Source organism: Monopterus albus, unplaced genomic scaffold, assembly GCF_001952655.1.
Source record: "Monopterus albus unplaced genomic scaffold, M_albus_1.0 scaffold25.1, whole genome shotgun sequence".
Lineage (NCBI taxonomy): Eukaryota > Metazoa > Chordata > Actinopteri > Synbranchiformes > Synbranchidae > Monopterus > Monopterus albus.
Genome location: NW_018127905.1, coordinates 1945642 through 1962441, shown reverse-complemented (window position 1 = coordinate 1962441; position 16800 = coordinate 1945642). Strand labels below are relative to the sequence as shown.

The following is a 16800-nucleotide window of genomic DNA, read 5'->3' as shown; positions in this document are numbered from 1 at the left end:
TCTTTTAGCCTCCTTACAGCATGTTCATTCATCACCCTCCTATAGAAAAGATTTGTTTTAGGCCTCTCTTTTCTATACTGGCCATCATAAACCATAAATACTGGTAGATGATCACTAATATCATTTATAAGTTATCCACTTGTCATTTTGCTGTCAATAACATTGGTAAATATATTATCTATTAGTGTTGCATGCTGGGTTGTTACTCTACTTGGTTTTGTAATTTGTGGGTATAAACTGCATCTATATATTGTGTTAATAAACTCCTCAGTTCCTGTTATCTAGGTCTAATGCGGAATGTGAGCTGCATTATCAGAGATGTAGGATCCAGTGCTTTTGGAGCTTGACTTCTCTTACGGACAAAACCTCAGCATATCTTTGCCTTTGTTGCAATTTTATTCTATATTCATTTTCTTTTTCAAATAGTATTTTCTATTTCCATCAGAGGTCTGATGGCTAGCTCTTCGGAACATCCCATGTCAAATTTTTGTTTTATCCGTTCATTTTATATGTATATCTTCCAAAACAAAGTAGTGTTTAAAAAAACTAAATACATTAGCTGACAGGAGGGGGGAATCCACTGGGGTCCACTGCTCAGGTTAATCTGGGCTTTTTTATTAAAGTTCAATTTTGATTGCTGTGGTTTTCATTTCTTGGCAAAAGCCTTTTCAACTGCACTACACCTTTTCCTACAAACGGTTTCCTAATTTAGGTTCTTCAGTAGACATCAGTTCAGTGCTAAATGTACAACTGCCTTAGAGGATAAAAGAACCTATAAATAACCGCCAAAACGCCAGAGGAGATGGTACATGTGTAAGCTCACAGTGCTGGGAGCAGGTCAACACGCTGTCACAGATCTGACTGAAGCAAAGACTACATAAGACAAGACCATGCTCTGCAAACAGACAAGACAGTGCGCTCCTCTGTTGAATGCTGATGTAACAGATATCTCTGCAGCAGCATGACCTCGCTGAGCGAACAGCAATGAGGTTTATAATCACCAGAGTTCCTTTATCTTGAGGAGGATGATTTGTTTTGTTCACTTCGATTTATATGTTGTGGTAGTTGAGGCTGCACAGATTATTTCTGATACCAACAATACTTTAATCAATACTCCACTGCAAGGAATAACTGTTTCCTGTTTCTTCATTCACTAACCTAGTACTTAAGAGAGATACAGACAGATCTTTCAGTCAGTACTGTCTATGTCCAGACTCCAGCAAAACAGCATCTCATGGTCTAAGAAAAGAAACAACATTCAAGGAAAACCACTGACATAGCTGCCATCTGCTGATGTAGCTCCTGCTGATCTCTGCACTGTGTCCACACAAAACCAATTTTAACTGTATGTTTCTTTTTCCTCAGCAAACTCATGAACCATTAAAGGACAATTTATTACAACTTCCTATTTTTCTTATTTGTGTAGATTTGTTCAGTGTTTTCATCAGTTTAAGGTCTGTTTTAAGCACAATTGACACAGCTCTCAACATTTTAAAGGAGTGTATTTAATGTGTATGACACAATAGCCAAATATAAAACTCATTTATAGAAAGGCAAAGCCTACGCTTCGATGGAAGTGTGCCAGTTACAGCAGGGTGAGGGCGAACGGGTTTTAATGTCAATATTTCACTCACTGGTCAAGTATGTTGACAGAATTTCATGCCAGTACTCAGTAGTTCTAAATCTACATACACACAAATCAAACAAAGATAACAAACTAAACAGATATAAGCAAAATCAAACTTATAGCTATTAGGCAAGAACTGGACAACAACTACATACAGGGCAGACTATTGATATGCACTCAGTATTTCCCTTGTTTAGTTTTTTTAAGCAGCCGTGCTGTTGAGTGTGCATCTATGAGCAAGCATCATCTGACCCCCCTTTCAAACCTGCCAAGGATTCCAAAAGAAACACGCACATGTCGTCGATCCTTACTCGACCAGAACTAATGTCTGAGGACCGAGAAGCGAGGAACGATCACATAAGAGACTTGAGATGCAGCCATTGATTTTTTGAGTGTGATTCATACACACTTTTGACCCACAATGAAATGCACAAAGGAAATAAAGAAGCTACTCAGAGCTGCAAAGAAAGTCTACCATCTGTAGATGGGAGAACCATCCTCAGTGAAGTTTAACTGTGAGTGATGTTCCAAAGATGCAGTATGATTGACATTTGGCACATAATGTACTGTAGATACACTAACATTCATCTAATGTACAGCACATCTTAGTACAAAACCATGAGCTGTACACTGGTTTCCTGTATACTGAGAGCAAACATTATGAATTAAGCTCATGCTTGTGCACTATTTTGCTTTGGACAGTTGTGTAATGAAGAGGAAATTGTAAAAAAAAAAAAAATTGTGAGTCAACAGATGTTTCACTTTTTTTGTTCGAAAAATTCCAAAGTAGAGCAAAAATGTGTCTGGCAAAGGTTCACTTCTTTTTTTGTCTTGAAAACTGTGGGTGGCTTTGTCCAGCGCCACCCACAGTCTGTTTTAGTTGCCTGCTGTGAGCAGCCCATCCATGTCTACTTTGCACTGCATGACAAATGTGGCTGTCAGTAACACATTTCTGAATCAAGAGGCTTTAGTCTGCATGCCTGCATTTTAAAGAAGACTTCATTTTGTCCTTTGAGGTGAGCCTGAATGTAGTACTCAAAACCACGCAGTGCAAGAATGAACACAGTATATGCATAAACATGACAACTGAGACATAGCTTCAGTGTCTGGTACCTCTACTTCTTTTCTGGGAAAAATCTCTGGTTTTCTCTTTGGCTGCAACAGATACAGGGAACTATATGGTATATTCATAAATATGGGTGCATGTATGATGAAAAGAAAAGCGCCCTCAAAAACCAAACCTCAGCAACACATCACCTGAGGAGAAAGGTGTCTTAGTCTATACTATAAAAGGTCTGACCTTATGCCCCTTCATTTGTACATCATATTTTAGCTCATATAGGTGAAGAGAAATGTGTGCCACTCACTGGCAGTGCACTCTGATCATAGATTGTCAAGGTAATTAAATCACCTACATTATTAAACATGAGAGGAGGATAATTACAGAGACCTTCTTTGAGAAGAGCCTGCACACTGTATTTTACTCCCTCCAGCACTGAACCACAGCAGCCTCACCCACAGGTGCTGGCAAGTGTCCCCATCTGATATTTACTGAGCCCCAGTGCCTTGCTGCCCCACCATCTTACAGGACAAGTAAACACAACATCAGTCCATGAGGTGGGACAGGGAGGCCTACAGATGTGCAACACAAGTAGCATTTTGCAGCAGTGTTGCTCTAGGGGAATTTGTTGGGTTTTTCCTATATAATAATAACAGTAAGGTCTAGACCTTTGGTATATCTCCTGTTGCAGAACGGGTGAAGCTTTTAACTCACAAGGCTGTTGCCTGCATGCAAACGTTCAGCCTAAAGGGTCACTTTTTAAATACACGAGTCCGTTGCATGTGAATAAACGTAGTCAGGTTCTTGAAAGTTAGGAAATCGTACACAATGTCACAGAAGAAGAAACACAAAGTTACAGTCACGCCTCTGATTTGCCCCCTGGTGCCTCAGACGACTGGTTAAAACCAAAGCTAAACTAGTTAACAGCAAAAACTAACGCCACAGCCACTCTTTACCAACCCAGAAGGATATACAGCAGGTTCCACACACCTACACGATTACGCAAGTGCCGTTGTCATTTTGCAACTGCAAACGACGTGCTTTCCGTCGCTATTCGAAAGAAATGAGAGTTGTACAGGGCGTTGTTAAATTGTAAGATGAACAAAGCCTAACACAGATATTCAGGAACAATTCTTTAATTCTGTGAACCTTAGAGATCTCAAACACCACTCAACATGCTCACAACAGGAACAACCAACCACACCAACCTCTGTCCGACGAAAGGCTTATGAAGAACACGGCGCAAACATCGCAACTACAAACTTTTATTTATGAAATATATTTAGTTATAGCTGGTTTATGACAGACGTACGACCTGCAGCCTTTGAACTAAAATGTCTGAGTATTTGGACTGAGGTGCTGTAAATCATGTTATATGACGTAGAACCATGCACGTTTGCTGAAAAGCAAAACAATTGTTTACAATAGTTTAACGTAGTTTGGTAGTGATACCTCCCTGATACTGTGAGCGGCATATCCGAAGTGTCGAGTTCCCATAATGCTAGTGTGGTCGGTAAAAGAAGAGCCGCTAAACATAAACTCAGTAAATGTTTTAGTACTTACCCAGACTGTTTGTAGAGGAATTCATAATCCGAAGTTTAAGTAGTGGACAGCTTCTCTAGAAGTGCAGTCTGCGCCGAGGTGTGTTCTCCATGCTGAGAGCGGTGTGTTCCAAACCACACGCTGTCAAATCGACAGGTTTAGCAACATAAACACAGGAAACGTGCTCGGGTTTCCTGTAAATAAAGCACTATTGTTTGAAAGGAATTTAGACCAAATCCCTAAATCACGCGAAAAGCAAACGATACTGTGAAGTTAGGATAATTACATAAATAACATTCGATAAAATAACGGGTATAAAAAACAGACACATCAATGGTAGATTCCGCTGAAGTGTACCCCGGAAGTCAGGTGGGCCCTCCCTCATTCTGGCCAGCTTGACACTAATCGCGGGAAGGTGCCACGCAGAGATGCGTATGGTAATGAATGTGATTTTAAAACAATTACACCGCATTTGTTTGGAAAGGATTTGTCCCATCAACGGGCTGGGGTCGTGTAGTGCGCCACATCTATGGTCCGCCATCAAGTCTTCGTGTAGTTCAGTTCTGAGGAGGGAGGATCAAGACTGGACTGGACTTCACAGTTGTATACAAATACCAGATTCAAGTCACCACAACATTTAGATTCAGGTCAAATGAACTGTACGTTTGATTAATAAACACCTTTCATCAGGCTTTTCTTTTCATTTGTGGTCATTTCACAGTTTCACCTTTAGGCCTATCATATATAGGATCATCTGTTTTGTTTTGTTTTGTTTCTTTCAGCAAAAAAACAGTTGAAACATCAGTTTCAAAATATCTCTGTGTTAAGGTAAACATTTTGACTCTCTCTCTCTCATATATACATAATGTCATAATATCACTTGTATTGTTTGGCATTCAGGGTGAATGGCAAAGTAAGAATTTCATTGTGTAAGGAAACGTGTTTCCGTACTGTGCATATGATAATAAACACTTTGAATCTTTAAATCTTGAATCTTGAATCTAATGTTCACTTCCTCTGTAGACCTAACCTGCATTAGCCTAAAGCCATGCTTGTAAATAAATGAAGAGACATTGCTATTGTAACTTGGATAGTTATATAATGAATTTACAAACAATATAAATATATGTAGATGACCACAATATCCTAAACAAAAAACTAAATTATAGCACTGGTTTAGGTGCTTTCAGTAGGCTCTATATTTTTCTCCACATCCTCTGGTCACACTGCAGCAGCAGGAAGGAAAACGTATCCACAAAACCGCGTGCAGTCAAAAAATTCCACTTTCACATTGGCACTAGTGGATGTCAGGCAAGCTCACATGAGTGAACTACCTGGAGATTATGACCATTCAAGGCAATCCTTAAACTATTACATGTTAAGTATATGTTTTGTTTGTTTTTGTTGTTTTGTTTTCTGTGTTGTCCAAGGTTCAGCCAGGAGAGGGAGTTATTTCAAAATGCACTTCAAAGTAATGAGATTTAATTTACGAGAGGTATTAAAAAGAGCTCAGGGGTGTAGGATACCGGACTGAGTAAAATAATATAGCATAAATTGAGTATATTATTTTATTATAGTAGTAGTATATGGGGGCCGTACTGATCCACACTCCAATCCAGAAGGTGGCGGTAATGCACCTAAAGTAGTTTGCCAACCACCATTAAACAACAGTAGAAGGCGAAGAAGACGAAGGTCTTTCCAACATGGACGCGCCCACGGGGATTGATTTCTGAAGGAGACTAGTTTCTTCAGTATAAATTGTGAGTATTGAGTACATGATACCTACATATGCTACTGTGTTATACATACACCTGTGTCTGTTAATGTATTTTTTCATCTTGGCAAATATTTGTACGCAGTAGAGGTCGACTGAGTAACGTTTCTGACCACACGCAAATTCATAAAGTTAAACATGATATGGCGTTACTTTTGAAAAAATTGAACTCTTCTTAGCCATTATCAGTTCTCTTTCAAAATAAAGTTGGTGGGCTTTGTCACTGTTGGATTTAGATTTGCCAGAGCGACGTATAAAATGACCTACTTTGAGAATGGGACTGGGAACGTTTGAATACTGACGTTACCTGCTTCTTGTTTGTTTTTCCACTGCAGTTCTGTTTCGTGAAGGTCAGCATGATGGGTCGACCATGAAGTGTGCCCGCTGTCTGCTCCATCTGCGCCGTGTCGGACCTGTGGGCCAGTCAGCCAGGCCTGCTGCCCCGTCAGCCTCCTACAGCCAGAGCAGCGTGGTCCCTAACGTCCACAACCAGGTATGGCATCTAACCTCTGCTCAAACTATTGCACCACATTGGAATGTCCTACCAGGCCGAATAACAAAAGCAGGAAGAGAGAATGTGTGTTGAATAGAATGTAAACCAAAACAATTTCACTTGTAGGTATTGAGGCGTTTCCACGGTAGCCCAGCCTGTGCCAAGAATCGACCTCTACCTGCAGAGTTTGTTAATGAGGACAGCAAGAAGACGGACAAGTCTCTGATCAGCCATGGTGACCTGTTTGAGCAGGTGGCCAAAGAGGCCAAAAGCAAAGCCACCTTTAACAAAGTGGTGGAAGTCTTCATCAAGAGAGACGTAAGACGGCGGGGTCATGTGGAGTTTATCTACGCTGCTCTGAGGAAGATGCCGGAGTTTGGTGTGGAGAGAGACGTTGCTGTCTACAACAAGCTTCTGGATGTTTTTCCCAAAGAAGTGTTTGTGCCCAGAAACTTTATCCAGCGAATGTTCAACCACTATCCCCGACAGCAGGAGTGTGGCGTGCAGGTGCTGGAGCAGATGGAGAATTATGGTGGGTGTCTATTACAACATTCACTCTGCTCATGGAATTCCTGGAATGCTTTGGAATTTAGAGAGGGCTATTTCAAACAGGAAAAGGCAGGGATCTGGATACATTCTCCAGCTAAACCAAAAATGTTTCTATATTTAAACATTAGCAGTGTGTGTCTACCTTCAGTTTAAATCATTGTGTTTCAGGTGTCCTGCCCAACATTGAGACCAAAGTCCTGCTGGTCCAGATATTTGGAGAGAAGAGCCACCCCATAAGGAAGTACCAGCGCATCCTGTACTGGTTCCCTAAGTTTAAGCACATTAACCCCTTCCCCTTCCCTCAGCAGCTGCCAGAAGACCCAGTGGACCTGGCTCGCATCAGCCTGACTCGCATCGCTAATGACCTGGATGCTAAGGTTACCGTCTACCAGGTATAGCCATAGGCTTTGTATTTTACCTGCAGTCTTAACTTTTAACCACATCTCATTCTGCAAAGGGGAAATAAACTTTTATGCTCACACACACATATTATTGAGCAAGGTTTCAGGGATGCGCTCTAGTGTTTTTTGTGTGTGTGAGATCAGGACAAATTAAATCGGTGTGGTTTTGAATGAGCTTATTCGCAGAACATTCTGGTTTCATTTCATCAAGTCATCAGTTCTGAAACCTCCTCACCATAAATAACGTGTCATTTGCTCTTCCCACCAGCTGCCCTGTACAGACATTACAGAGAACGGAGAAGAGGTAACACTTCCACATATCGTAGGTACGCAAACACCTCCTCTCAAGTGTGATGTGTTACATTAGTTAACAAAATTCCCACTACTTATTGAATTTTCAGTTGTGTCCAAGACAGTTTATATTGTGGCAAGTCTGGAATTTGGAGTAAAATGTTGTGTACTGCTACAGAAATACATCAGGTTGTTTTCTTAAACACAGTTGCAGTAGTAGTTAGCCTAGCTGGAAAGGAAACCAGAGAACCAACAGGGAGAAACCAGAAAACTGCGTTTTCTCCATCTTAGTCATGGAAACTAATTTTAAAAATATTATAACAGGACAATGGTGGGGTCGTATCCATATATACCCTAATGTTTGCCCTTTGTGTTTGTTTCTGACACCAGGTATCCAGAGCCCCAGCCAGATGGAGCTGCTGGCCAAGCATAACTCGACCAGGCCGCTGTTTGTAGAGGGTCCCTTCCATCTGTGGCTGAGAAAGACATGCGTGTACTACTACATCCTCAGAGCTGAGCCCATACCACCTCATGAAAAGGTGGAGAGACCATCTGTTATCCATTGTCCGCTTTTTTTTTAAGTTAAGTTGTTTGATTTGAATCAACCCCCTTGATATCTTTTATTTAAATCCAAAGAAATGCACCATTTAATTAAGGTGAATACACATTGATAAGGTAAAAGTGGAATTTTGGCCAGGACACGTCAGAGTACCAAGCTTAACTCGTGTCATCGACTAAATTTTAAGAAGTTTTAATATTTGAGGCCATAAGCTTTATTTTAATGGTAGTGATGACAGTAAAAAGTTAGCAAGTTCCAATCACCAACTGATTTCCAATAAAGGGGGTGCGTGGGTCCATAAAATACTTCTGCGAATGATGCTTTTTTTTATGATTTCCATAATTTTTATTGCAATACAAATAACACATTTACAGGACAAAGGACATAAGATAGAAGATGAGACAACAGACATTAACAAAGGGACAAAGGGATTATTAAATTGAGTTTGTGTGCATGAATGATGCTCTTGAGTATCCTCACTCATGGCTCCTCCAGCACTGGGCAGCTTTGATTTTACATATTTTACATTGACTTTAATGGAAAACACACTTCTAAGTTCTTTCTAAGAATAGAAAGATTGCTCTAACGATTCTTTTTAAAACTACACAATATTTGAAATGTTAAGGGACAATCTAGCTGCTCACTGTTGAATCTTTCCAGACTTCAAAATGGTACAAAATGATGGCTGTTACTCATGGAAACCATCTTTGGTTCGGTCTAAACAGTACAGCTACCCGTGACTCCCCACAGGTGGAGGAGCCATATGATCCAGAGAGGTGTTTTTATTATCCTCTGCAGCTAGACCTGGATTTGGACCTTGACCTCGGAGATGACGAGAGCTTTGACGTGGAAGACTGTAAGACATTTACAGCCTCTCTCATAATAATCTTGCTTAACAGAAATCAGTTTTCAGTGTGTGACGCAAACTCTTTTGTGTCCAGTGGACGAGGGCCCAGTCTACGCCATGTGTATGACCAGCCAGGGAGACCAGACCACCTTAAACCAGTGGATCTCTGGCCTCCAGCAGAACAACTCTATCTTGGGTCAGATCCCCATTCTGTTTCGTCTGGAGGCTGGTCCCCGTGAGCTGCAGGCGGAAGCTGACACAGAGTCAGGCCACCACCACAGGCCTGACCCAGCGACCCAACAAGATCAGTCGCACCCTGAAGAAGAACCTGATGTTAGAGTGGAAGAGGAGCAGAGGAAGAGCCACGGCATGAAACAATGAACAGCTGTAGGACTGACAAAAAAGAAACGCGGCATACTGTATATGTCCATGCTGGGTAGGGCCTCAAGTAATTTCATTTAACTAGCAACACACCACCTCAACAGGACATGAGGAGGGAGGACTCTTAGTAATGTTGGTTAAGTTCCGCAGTCAAATAAAATAAATGAACCTATCGTTGTGTGCTTCCCTATTATATTCTCTGTCAAAGGTGCCACATGAGTGTACATGTTAAATGCCAGTGTTTTCCAACCTGGAGGCCAGAGTAACAGAATAGGAAACATTTCTACCACAGAAATCATGTTCAACCATCAGTTCTGTCATACTTGCCTCTAATATTTGCTTTTTTTTTTCTAGTAAAGTCATTGACCATCTTATTAGTCATATTGTTTCCTTTAAACATTTGTTCAATAAAAGCTTCAGTTGAACTAGTCACAACAGCAGACATGCAAGGGGAAAAGCAAGTAGATGTTGCTTCAGGTTGAGGGATCATGAGTTAAACGTTGGCTCAGGTCATTTCCAAGCAGAAAAAAATGAATCGTGTTCTTAGTTCCTCATGTATTCGTTCAAACACGTGACAGCCATTAGCCATAGCTAGTTACGCCTCCTTTCAGGTATTAATGGCAAAATATAAATTGAGTTATCGAGCCTGCGTGGTGTGACTTTTACAATATTTTTGATACATTACAGACGGGAATGACTGGCCTGACAACTTTTTACATTTATTAAGCAACTGTTTAGAACCCAACATTCTTACCAGCCAGGTTTAGCTTACCACACATACAGTGTATCCGTGTCACTATATAAGACAGCTAATATGTAAAAAGAAATGTCACTGCAGAGATGACCTATGTATGGGGTGAGGACATTGCAGTGTTGGGGAAGCTGCTCCAGGGAGGAATCTAGTTAACTAAAGCCACTTAGGAAAGGCAGTTCAAACTATGAAAGAAATTAACAAGTTGACAACTGTAACAAAATATATATTCACATGCCAGCAAGAACTGATGCTCATGTATCACCTGAGACCTGTCCTAAACCAGCCACATAAGGGATGACAGTGTTATCCCCTCTTGTTTCTGGTTTCTCCCTGTTAGTGTTGGGTCTCTTCCTTGCTTTGGTGAAGGCCCACTTATGTGGCGGGTTTGTCAGAGAAGTTAAAGAGGATCTTTCGCAACCACAATATCCCAGTTAACTTTAAACCAGGCAACACCCTGTGGCAGACTGGTCCACCCAAAGGACAAAACACCCAGACATAAACAGAGTGATGTGGTGTACGCAATTAAATGTAGTCAGGAGTGTAACAACTTGTACATTGGTGAAACTAAGCAGCCGCTTCACAAACACATGGCCCAACACAGGAGGGCCAACTCCAGTGGGTCCACCTCCACCTGAAGGACAAAGGACATTCTTTTGAGGACAGTGAAGTCCAGATCCTCTCCAGAGAACATCGCTGGTTTGAGAGAGGAGTTAAGGAAGCTATTTTTCACCAAGTAGAACACCCCTCTCTAAATAGGGGTGGTGGACTAAGACAAGTTGTCATCCATCTACAATCCTGTTTTGAGATCTCTGCCCAAACATGCCCACCAGGACAACAGGCGTCGGTCCACATGTGAGGGTTCGTTAGAGGACATTGTTGGCCACCAAAGGACTGGAACCCCACATAGGGGATAAATACCTTTTGATGAAGCCCCTAGGATGAGAGGTGAAACATCTTCTACCTAAAACTACGTCCAGATGACTTTGTCTATGTTTTTTCAGCATCCTATGACCTGGATGACTAAGAATGTGCACAGACATTATTCTGTGGGACATACCGTGCCTCTCCCGAAAGAAAAGAAAAGTTACTAAAATCCATTCATTATTTCTGACATTCTGTTAACACATGGTAATAGAAAAAACAAAAAACAACTTTAAAAATGCCACCAGTGTGTTTGGCTGGGTCATGTCACCTTGAGTATAAATCGGTTTTCACAGGAATGTTTGATCTGAGATAGAAATGAGATAAATGTTTTTAAATGATGTCAGAGAACAATCCCAAAGATAGAAAAGGTTTATTACTGAAAAGGCAACATTGCCTTTGAAATTGTAAACAAGTCAGAATTACATTCTCAGAAGGTAAATCAGCTTGGTCACATCCAGCTACTTACGGTACACTGTGCTGTGGTTGTGCAATCAGTTTCTCCAAGCATGACTGACCCCACAGCTTTGTGCTCAAACAGGAAATGATTTCAGCCTTTTACTCTTATTGAAAATCATACAAAAAGTATGAGAATGCATTCCAGAGCTGATCTGTGATATACAAATGTTCTTCTGTTTGCTATTCACACAGGAAAGCCTTTAGCTCCTCAACTACTCACAAATGAGAAACATTTCTAATGGAACTATCTATGGAAAATGCATCATTGATAATCAGTTACATATGAGGAGATTCAATAAATAAATAATGTTGCTCAAAAAAATTGTGAAACAGTACAAGAAAGAAAAAGCTGGCATTTTGTAACCACTTCAGTATTTTCTGTATTTACATTGCACAAGATTTTACGTCACACGGTGGAGTTGATATGAAAAGCAAGACAGCTTTTACAGCATTCAGAAAGGTAAAAAAAAAAGTTTTCTCATACAAAGTTGTCAAAGAGGAGTGTAAGTAAGGTTCAGAGTTTGAACAGCACGGTACAGTACCTCATAGAAAAACACATGGAACATTTCCAGATGCCCATTTACTAACTAAGAAGGGTCTAGAAGAGTCTCAAACCTGAATGTAGACCCGCCAGTAGTGCAGGAAAACATTTATACAAAACTGATAACTACCAGCTTTTACAAATATACTACAGTATAAAGTGTTTAATTCTTGTGCTGTAGGTGTGTGTGTGTATCTAGACACCATTTATATGACTGGCTGAATCTGAAGGGTTTAAATCTAAATTTACTGTGTGATTTATAGTAAATATAGCTCTGATGTGATTCTAACAGCAGCTACTGAAACACATCCTTAACCTGACATTGCACTTTCATTTCTTTTGACCTATTTTATTCATTTTTTAAAAACTGTTTAGTGTATAATAATTCTCCATTTGACATCTGCTACTGTTTATATCCCATTGATTGGCTATCAATGAGTGGCTGCAGAGGCTGCTATACCTGCTAGGACTGTTTATTTTTCTGACTTTAAAGTGAGACTATGCAACTTTTCAAAGGATGAAATAACACAATCGTCCTCTTACAAATGAAATGTCAAATTTCTAAGCAATAAATACAATCCTGCTCGGTTCATTATACTGTTGGGTTTTATTACTACAGTCTCATTTCTACTTGTCATCTACTTTTTTAGTTTGGCCCGTGTTCCATCCACTAACATGGTGGGGATGGGATTTATGACCTATACTGCAACCAACCACCAGGGGGCGTGTGGCAACTTCACTTCTGGCAGCTGTCAGGTCTCCATATTTTATACAGTGAGTGGATCAGACGAGATGATTGGTCGAGGACCTGGCTTCTCCTGTCCTGACTGGTCTTTGCCAATAGTCTGATAGATCTCTTTAGGCTTTCTGTGGAATTATGGGATTGGAAGTTGTCTTTTGGCATCTGAAGAGCCTATTTGCTGTGTTGTCAGTGTGAGGGCAGATTTTCTGTGACTGACTTATTGCCTGGATTTAAGAGACCCTACAACAAAAAGTAACATAAGTAAACACAGTGTGCATCACTGGGACTTGTTGCCTCCTGCTTGTGGTCCCATTCTACTTGCTCTCTGTCATGTCACCAAATATCTTTATATCATATGAGTCAAGAATGCTGGAAAACTCATTAAAATGGCTTCTGGAACTGCTACCCTTGGCCACAGAGGCAGCTGCGTGTTTAAAGGAAGGGTTTTACGGTCCCTTGATGGCCAAAATTCTGCTTCAAAGCAATAGAATTAACCTATGTGGGAAACACTGAATGTTTACAGTTGTCGAGGCCAAATTTGAAAGGCATAATTGAAAGTTTTAGAAGTAGAGAAATAATTAAACAAGATAAAATCATCTATGTTTTACAGTATGTCTGTTAAGAGAGATCCTTGATGCATTTAACCTAACTTAGCACAGTGTTTCCCAGAACACTGAACATAAATTGAAATATTGTCTCAAAATCTCAACTGAGGCTACTTCAGTATCAAAACTGTGTATACAATGACATAATAAATACAATCCTTCTTGGAGTGACTCTTCCCTGTACAGCATTTGCTTCTCAGGTAACTTTCTGTGAAGGTAAACAAACCGATAACAAAATACAATAAATAAAAAAAGACAAACTGTGGGTTTTCTCTCCTGGTCTCTGGTCTTCAGTTAACTCCTGCAGCCCCATTCTCTGCTGATTCGTTTCTGTGTGCTTCTGCAAAACAAGCAAGGAATTATCATTCTCTGGTCAAAACTAATGATAAGATGACAACAGTAGACAGTGCTTCAGTATACAGACTGTATTTGTAGGATTTAAACAGTTGACAGACAGAAATTCAGAAACAAAAATAAATGTCATCTGAAATAGTTTAAAGATGCTCTCATCACTGCAGCTCCTAAATAGACGGGTTGGAAGAAGTCAGCAGTCTAAAAAGGCTTGCAATCATTCCATGAGCACGAAGGCCATAAAGCCTTGGACGAGCTCAGCAAATGTCATAACAATCTTACAGGAGATAATAAAATATCTAGTGTGTAAATGTTCTGAAGGTGGAGTGTGTTCTTTACATCATGAGAGGACGATGAAAATCCATTTAATCAGCAAACTGACTCATTATCAGCAGTTCCATAGCAGTAACTATTAGAAATCCTGAACCAAGTGAGGCTAATGGTAAAACCACTGTATATTAAGATGAACAGAGCTGCACTTTTCTCTTTAAATCAACTGAAATCAGCTTTTCATATTATAAGAGGATGACTGTGATACTCCTTTTTCAAAGGGTATGCAGTCTCGCTGTAAAATCCAAATAAAAGTCACGTTAAAGTGACCAGTAGTTGTTGGGGTATTTTCCTCTGACCCAGTATTAGCACAGTAAAACTGTTGGCCCTGGTCCTGGTTACCTTGACTGCTATCTTGCTCCCTCTACACATTGTCTCTCTGAACTCATACTGTACCTGTCAGGGAACAGCTGTGCTGCTGGAGTTGGTTGGTGAAGAAGCGTTCCCGCTGAGACACCTGCTCATTCCAGGTGTCCAGTATTTGCTGTCGCTCCCCAGGTTCTAGCGTCAGGGTGTCTGGGTGGGCCTCGTCAATGTGGGCCTTCACCTCCTCCAGACTGTGAGAGTACTGCAGCTCCCCACAAACCATGCACACCAGCAGCTGGTTGAGCGGGTCGTAGTCCATGAGGTAGTGGTTCCTCCACATGGTGTCTGAGACAGGAACTTCCTCACCATTATTATTCCCATAGTCAGCAAACAGAAGCTCTGACTCATCTGAAGAGACAGCACAAGTACACTTCCATGCTAATTTTGCCATTTTAATGTGTATTTTTTTCAGTTCAAAGTGACAGTTAATACTACCTTCTATTGGTGCTGTGTAATTTGAGTATGGAAAGGACCCTGGTTCTTCTTCCACTGAAAATCTTGGAAAGAACAGTTATATTAACTATTTTGCTACGTAGAGCCTGTAGCAACAATGCCAACAGGAGGCAAATCACATGTCTCACCTTATTAGATGTTCTGACTCCTCAGAGGGGTTCGCCCACTGACCAGTATCCTATAGGGATTAGACAGAAAAAGGTCAGGATCAGAAAGGAAAAAAATAAGATTGTAATAAAGAAACTTGGAACATGTTTATATTATAGATGTCCCAAGCTGATCCTAACGGTCCTACTGATCCAGCCTTGTTTTAAAGGTTGGTATCTTCCAAAATACAGCTGATCAAATGCCAGATATTATGTATATTAATCTTATTTCTTCACTACATTAAAATGCAGTGAAGAAATAAAATCAATTGTTACATTTACAGCTATTTTTTTTACTGTCTCCCCCAGCAAAAAAAATGAATCTGAGGTGTCCGTTCTTCATCAGTAGTATAAACAGAACAATCAGAGCCTGTTAGCCACAAAACAAATGTGTTGTACAGTCAGTACACAGTCAGACCCTTTCAAGTTTTCCACATAGTTATATTTCAGACCCATTAAAATGGATTTAATTAATTTTTTTCCTAATTAATCTTCACACAATAATAACTTGAAAACTGTTTTTTCAGGTGTTAAAAATAAAAGACTGAAATATCCCATTTACATAAGTATTCACATCCTTTAATGTGACACTGCCAATTCAGCTCTGGCGCATCCTGCTCCCATCACTGGTCATTGAGATGCTTCTACAGCTTGATTAGAGTCCACCTGTGCACACACACCTCTCACATACAGCACACACCTGTCTACGTAAGGTCTCATAGCTGATGGTGTAACTGAATCAATTTTAAGATGAAAGGGTCTGAAAACCTCCAGCACTGACTGTATATCTGTGCAGCTCTGACCTGTGTCTGTGGGTCCGGAGCAGGAGCAGGTAGGATGCGTCTCCAGTTTTTTGAGGCTCTCCTTTGAGCGATTCCCTTATCCTGTATGGCCTTCCTGGCTCTCTGTTCCTTCTTTTTTATCCTCCAGTACTCCCGTTTCCTCCTCTGAAAGTCCTCCTCAGACTCCCCAGGTACTGGCTTTGGTAGACCCATGGTGCTTATAGGTGCTAACTTGTTGGGAGGTTGTATCATATGTGTGTGGCTCTGAAGTTGAACACAAGAGACTGTTATTGGACTGAGGGCGGAATTTGGACTTTGACCAGGAGGTTCAATGGGTTGCAGGTTAATGCTAGATAGCGGGTTGTCTGGGGGTTTCAGAGTAGAGAGGGAGGGGCCTGAGTCTACGTCTGTGCTTCCAGACATCCATTGTTGTGAACCTAGCGAGGCCTCTTTCTGACTCTCAGGAGCTCCTAGATAGTCAGACCCGGTCTGTGAAGGCCCAATGTTCATGATGTTCTGCTGACCTCTGGGTGAACAGGAAGCACTGGCGATGGGCAATTTGACCTGGAGACTGGCACGTGGCTGTTCAGCATTATGTGTTGTAGGGCTAGCGACCGACAGCTTGGGTGGGGGGGCTGGTTTGGATGGAGAATTTACACCCTTAACAGTGCTGATAAGACCTGGAGCCTGAAAGACAATACAACATGAAAAAAAGACTAAAAAAGATGTTCCATAACTTTAGCAAATGAGATTCAGACATCGGTCAATAACCTCTCTAAAACATGCACATACTATACACTGTTAACCCCCCCACCCATATTCAACC

General features: G+C 40.8%; 3 protein-coding genes across 5 annotated transcripts in view; 1 reads left to right on the top strand and 2 right to left on the bottom strand.

Annotated features, from left to right (window-relative positions):
- eml3 (EMAP like 3) overlaps positions 1-6329 on the bottom strand; it is a 43981-nt gene extending 37652 nt beyond the window's left edge. The window contains exons 1-2 of one of the 3 annotated variants that reach the window (XM_020594919.1): positions 6311-6329; positions 4251-4423 (exon numbers count right to left, since the gene is read on the bottom strand). In XM_020594919.1, the coding sequence (XP_020450575.1) occupies positions 4251-4275 (25 nt within the window). In that variant the 5' untranslated portion in view covers positions 4276-4423; positions 6311-6329. Of the gene's footprint in view, positions 1-4250; positions 4595-6310 lie in introns of those variants that run through there. The other 2 variants (XM_020594918.1, XM_020594920.1) reach the window with 2 other exon arrangements.
- ecsit (ECSIT signaling integrator) lies at positions 5862-9847 on the top strand. The gene is made up of 8 exons (XM_020594959.1): positions 5862-5989; positions 6339-6496; positions 6623-7028; positions 7214-7437; positions 7715-7772; positions 8128-8276; positions 9047-9152; positions 9238-9847. Exons 2-8 carry the CDS (start codon positions 6374-6376, stop codon positions 9522-9524), a joined length of 1353 nt encoding a protein of 450 aa, XP_020450615.1. The 5' UTR covers positions 5862-5989; positions 6339-6373; the 3' UTR covers positions 9525-9847.
- A 1716-nt stretch (positions 9848-11563) lies between these two features.
- The window catches only part of LOC109957221 (uncharacterized), a 6971-nt gene continuing 1734 nt past the window's right edge, over positions 11564-16800 (bottom strand). Inside the window, exons 2-7 of the mRNA XM_020594928.1 lie at positions 15996-16661; positions 15175-15224; positions 15029-15090; positions 14624-14941; positions 13808-13886; positions 11564-13181 (exon numbers count right to left, since the gene is read on the bottom strand). Of these exons, the coding sequence (XP_020450584.1) occupies positions 13837-13886; positions 14624-14941; positions 15029-15090; positions 15175-15224; positions 15996-16661 (1146 nt within the window). The 3' untranslated portion in view covers positions 11564-13181; positions 13808-13836. The remainder of the gene's footprint in view (positions 13182-13807; positions 13887-14623; positions 14942-15028; positions 15091-15174; positions 15225-15995; positions 16662-16800) is intronic.

What these genes read in the sequence shown, in the direction of transcription:
- ecsit (XM_020594959.1), top strand. Translation starts at nt 6,374, where the DNA reads ATGAAGTGTGCCCGCTGTCTGCTCCATCTGCGCCGTGTCGGACCTGTG. An exon ending in TCCCTAACGTCCACAACCAG is followed by an intron (nt 6,497 to 6,622) that starts GTATGGCATCTA and finishes TTTCACTTGTAG; the next exon opens with GTATTGAGGCGTTTCCACGG. An exon ending in CCATACCACCTCATGAAAAG is followed by an intron (nt 8,277 to 9,046) that starts GTGGAGAGACCA and finishes GACTCCCCACAG; the next exon opens with GTGGAGGAGCCATATGATCC.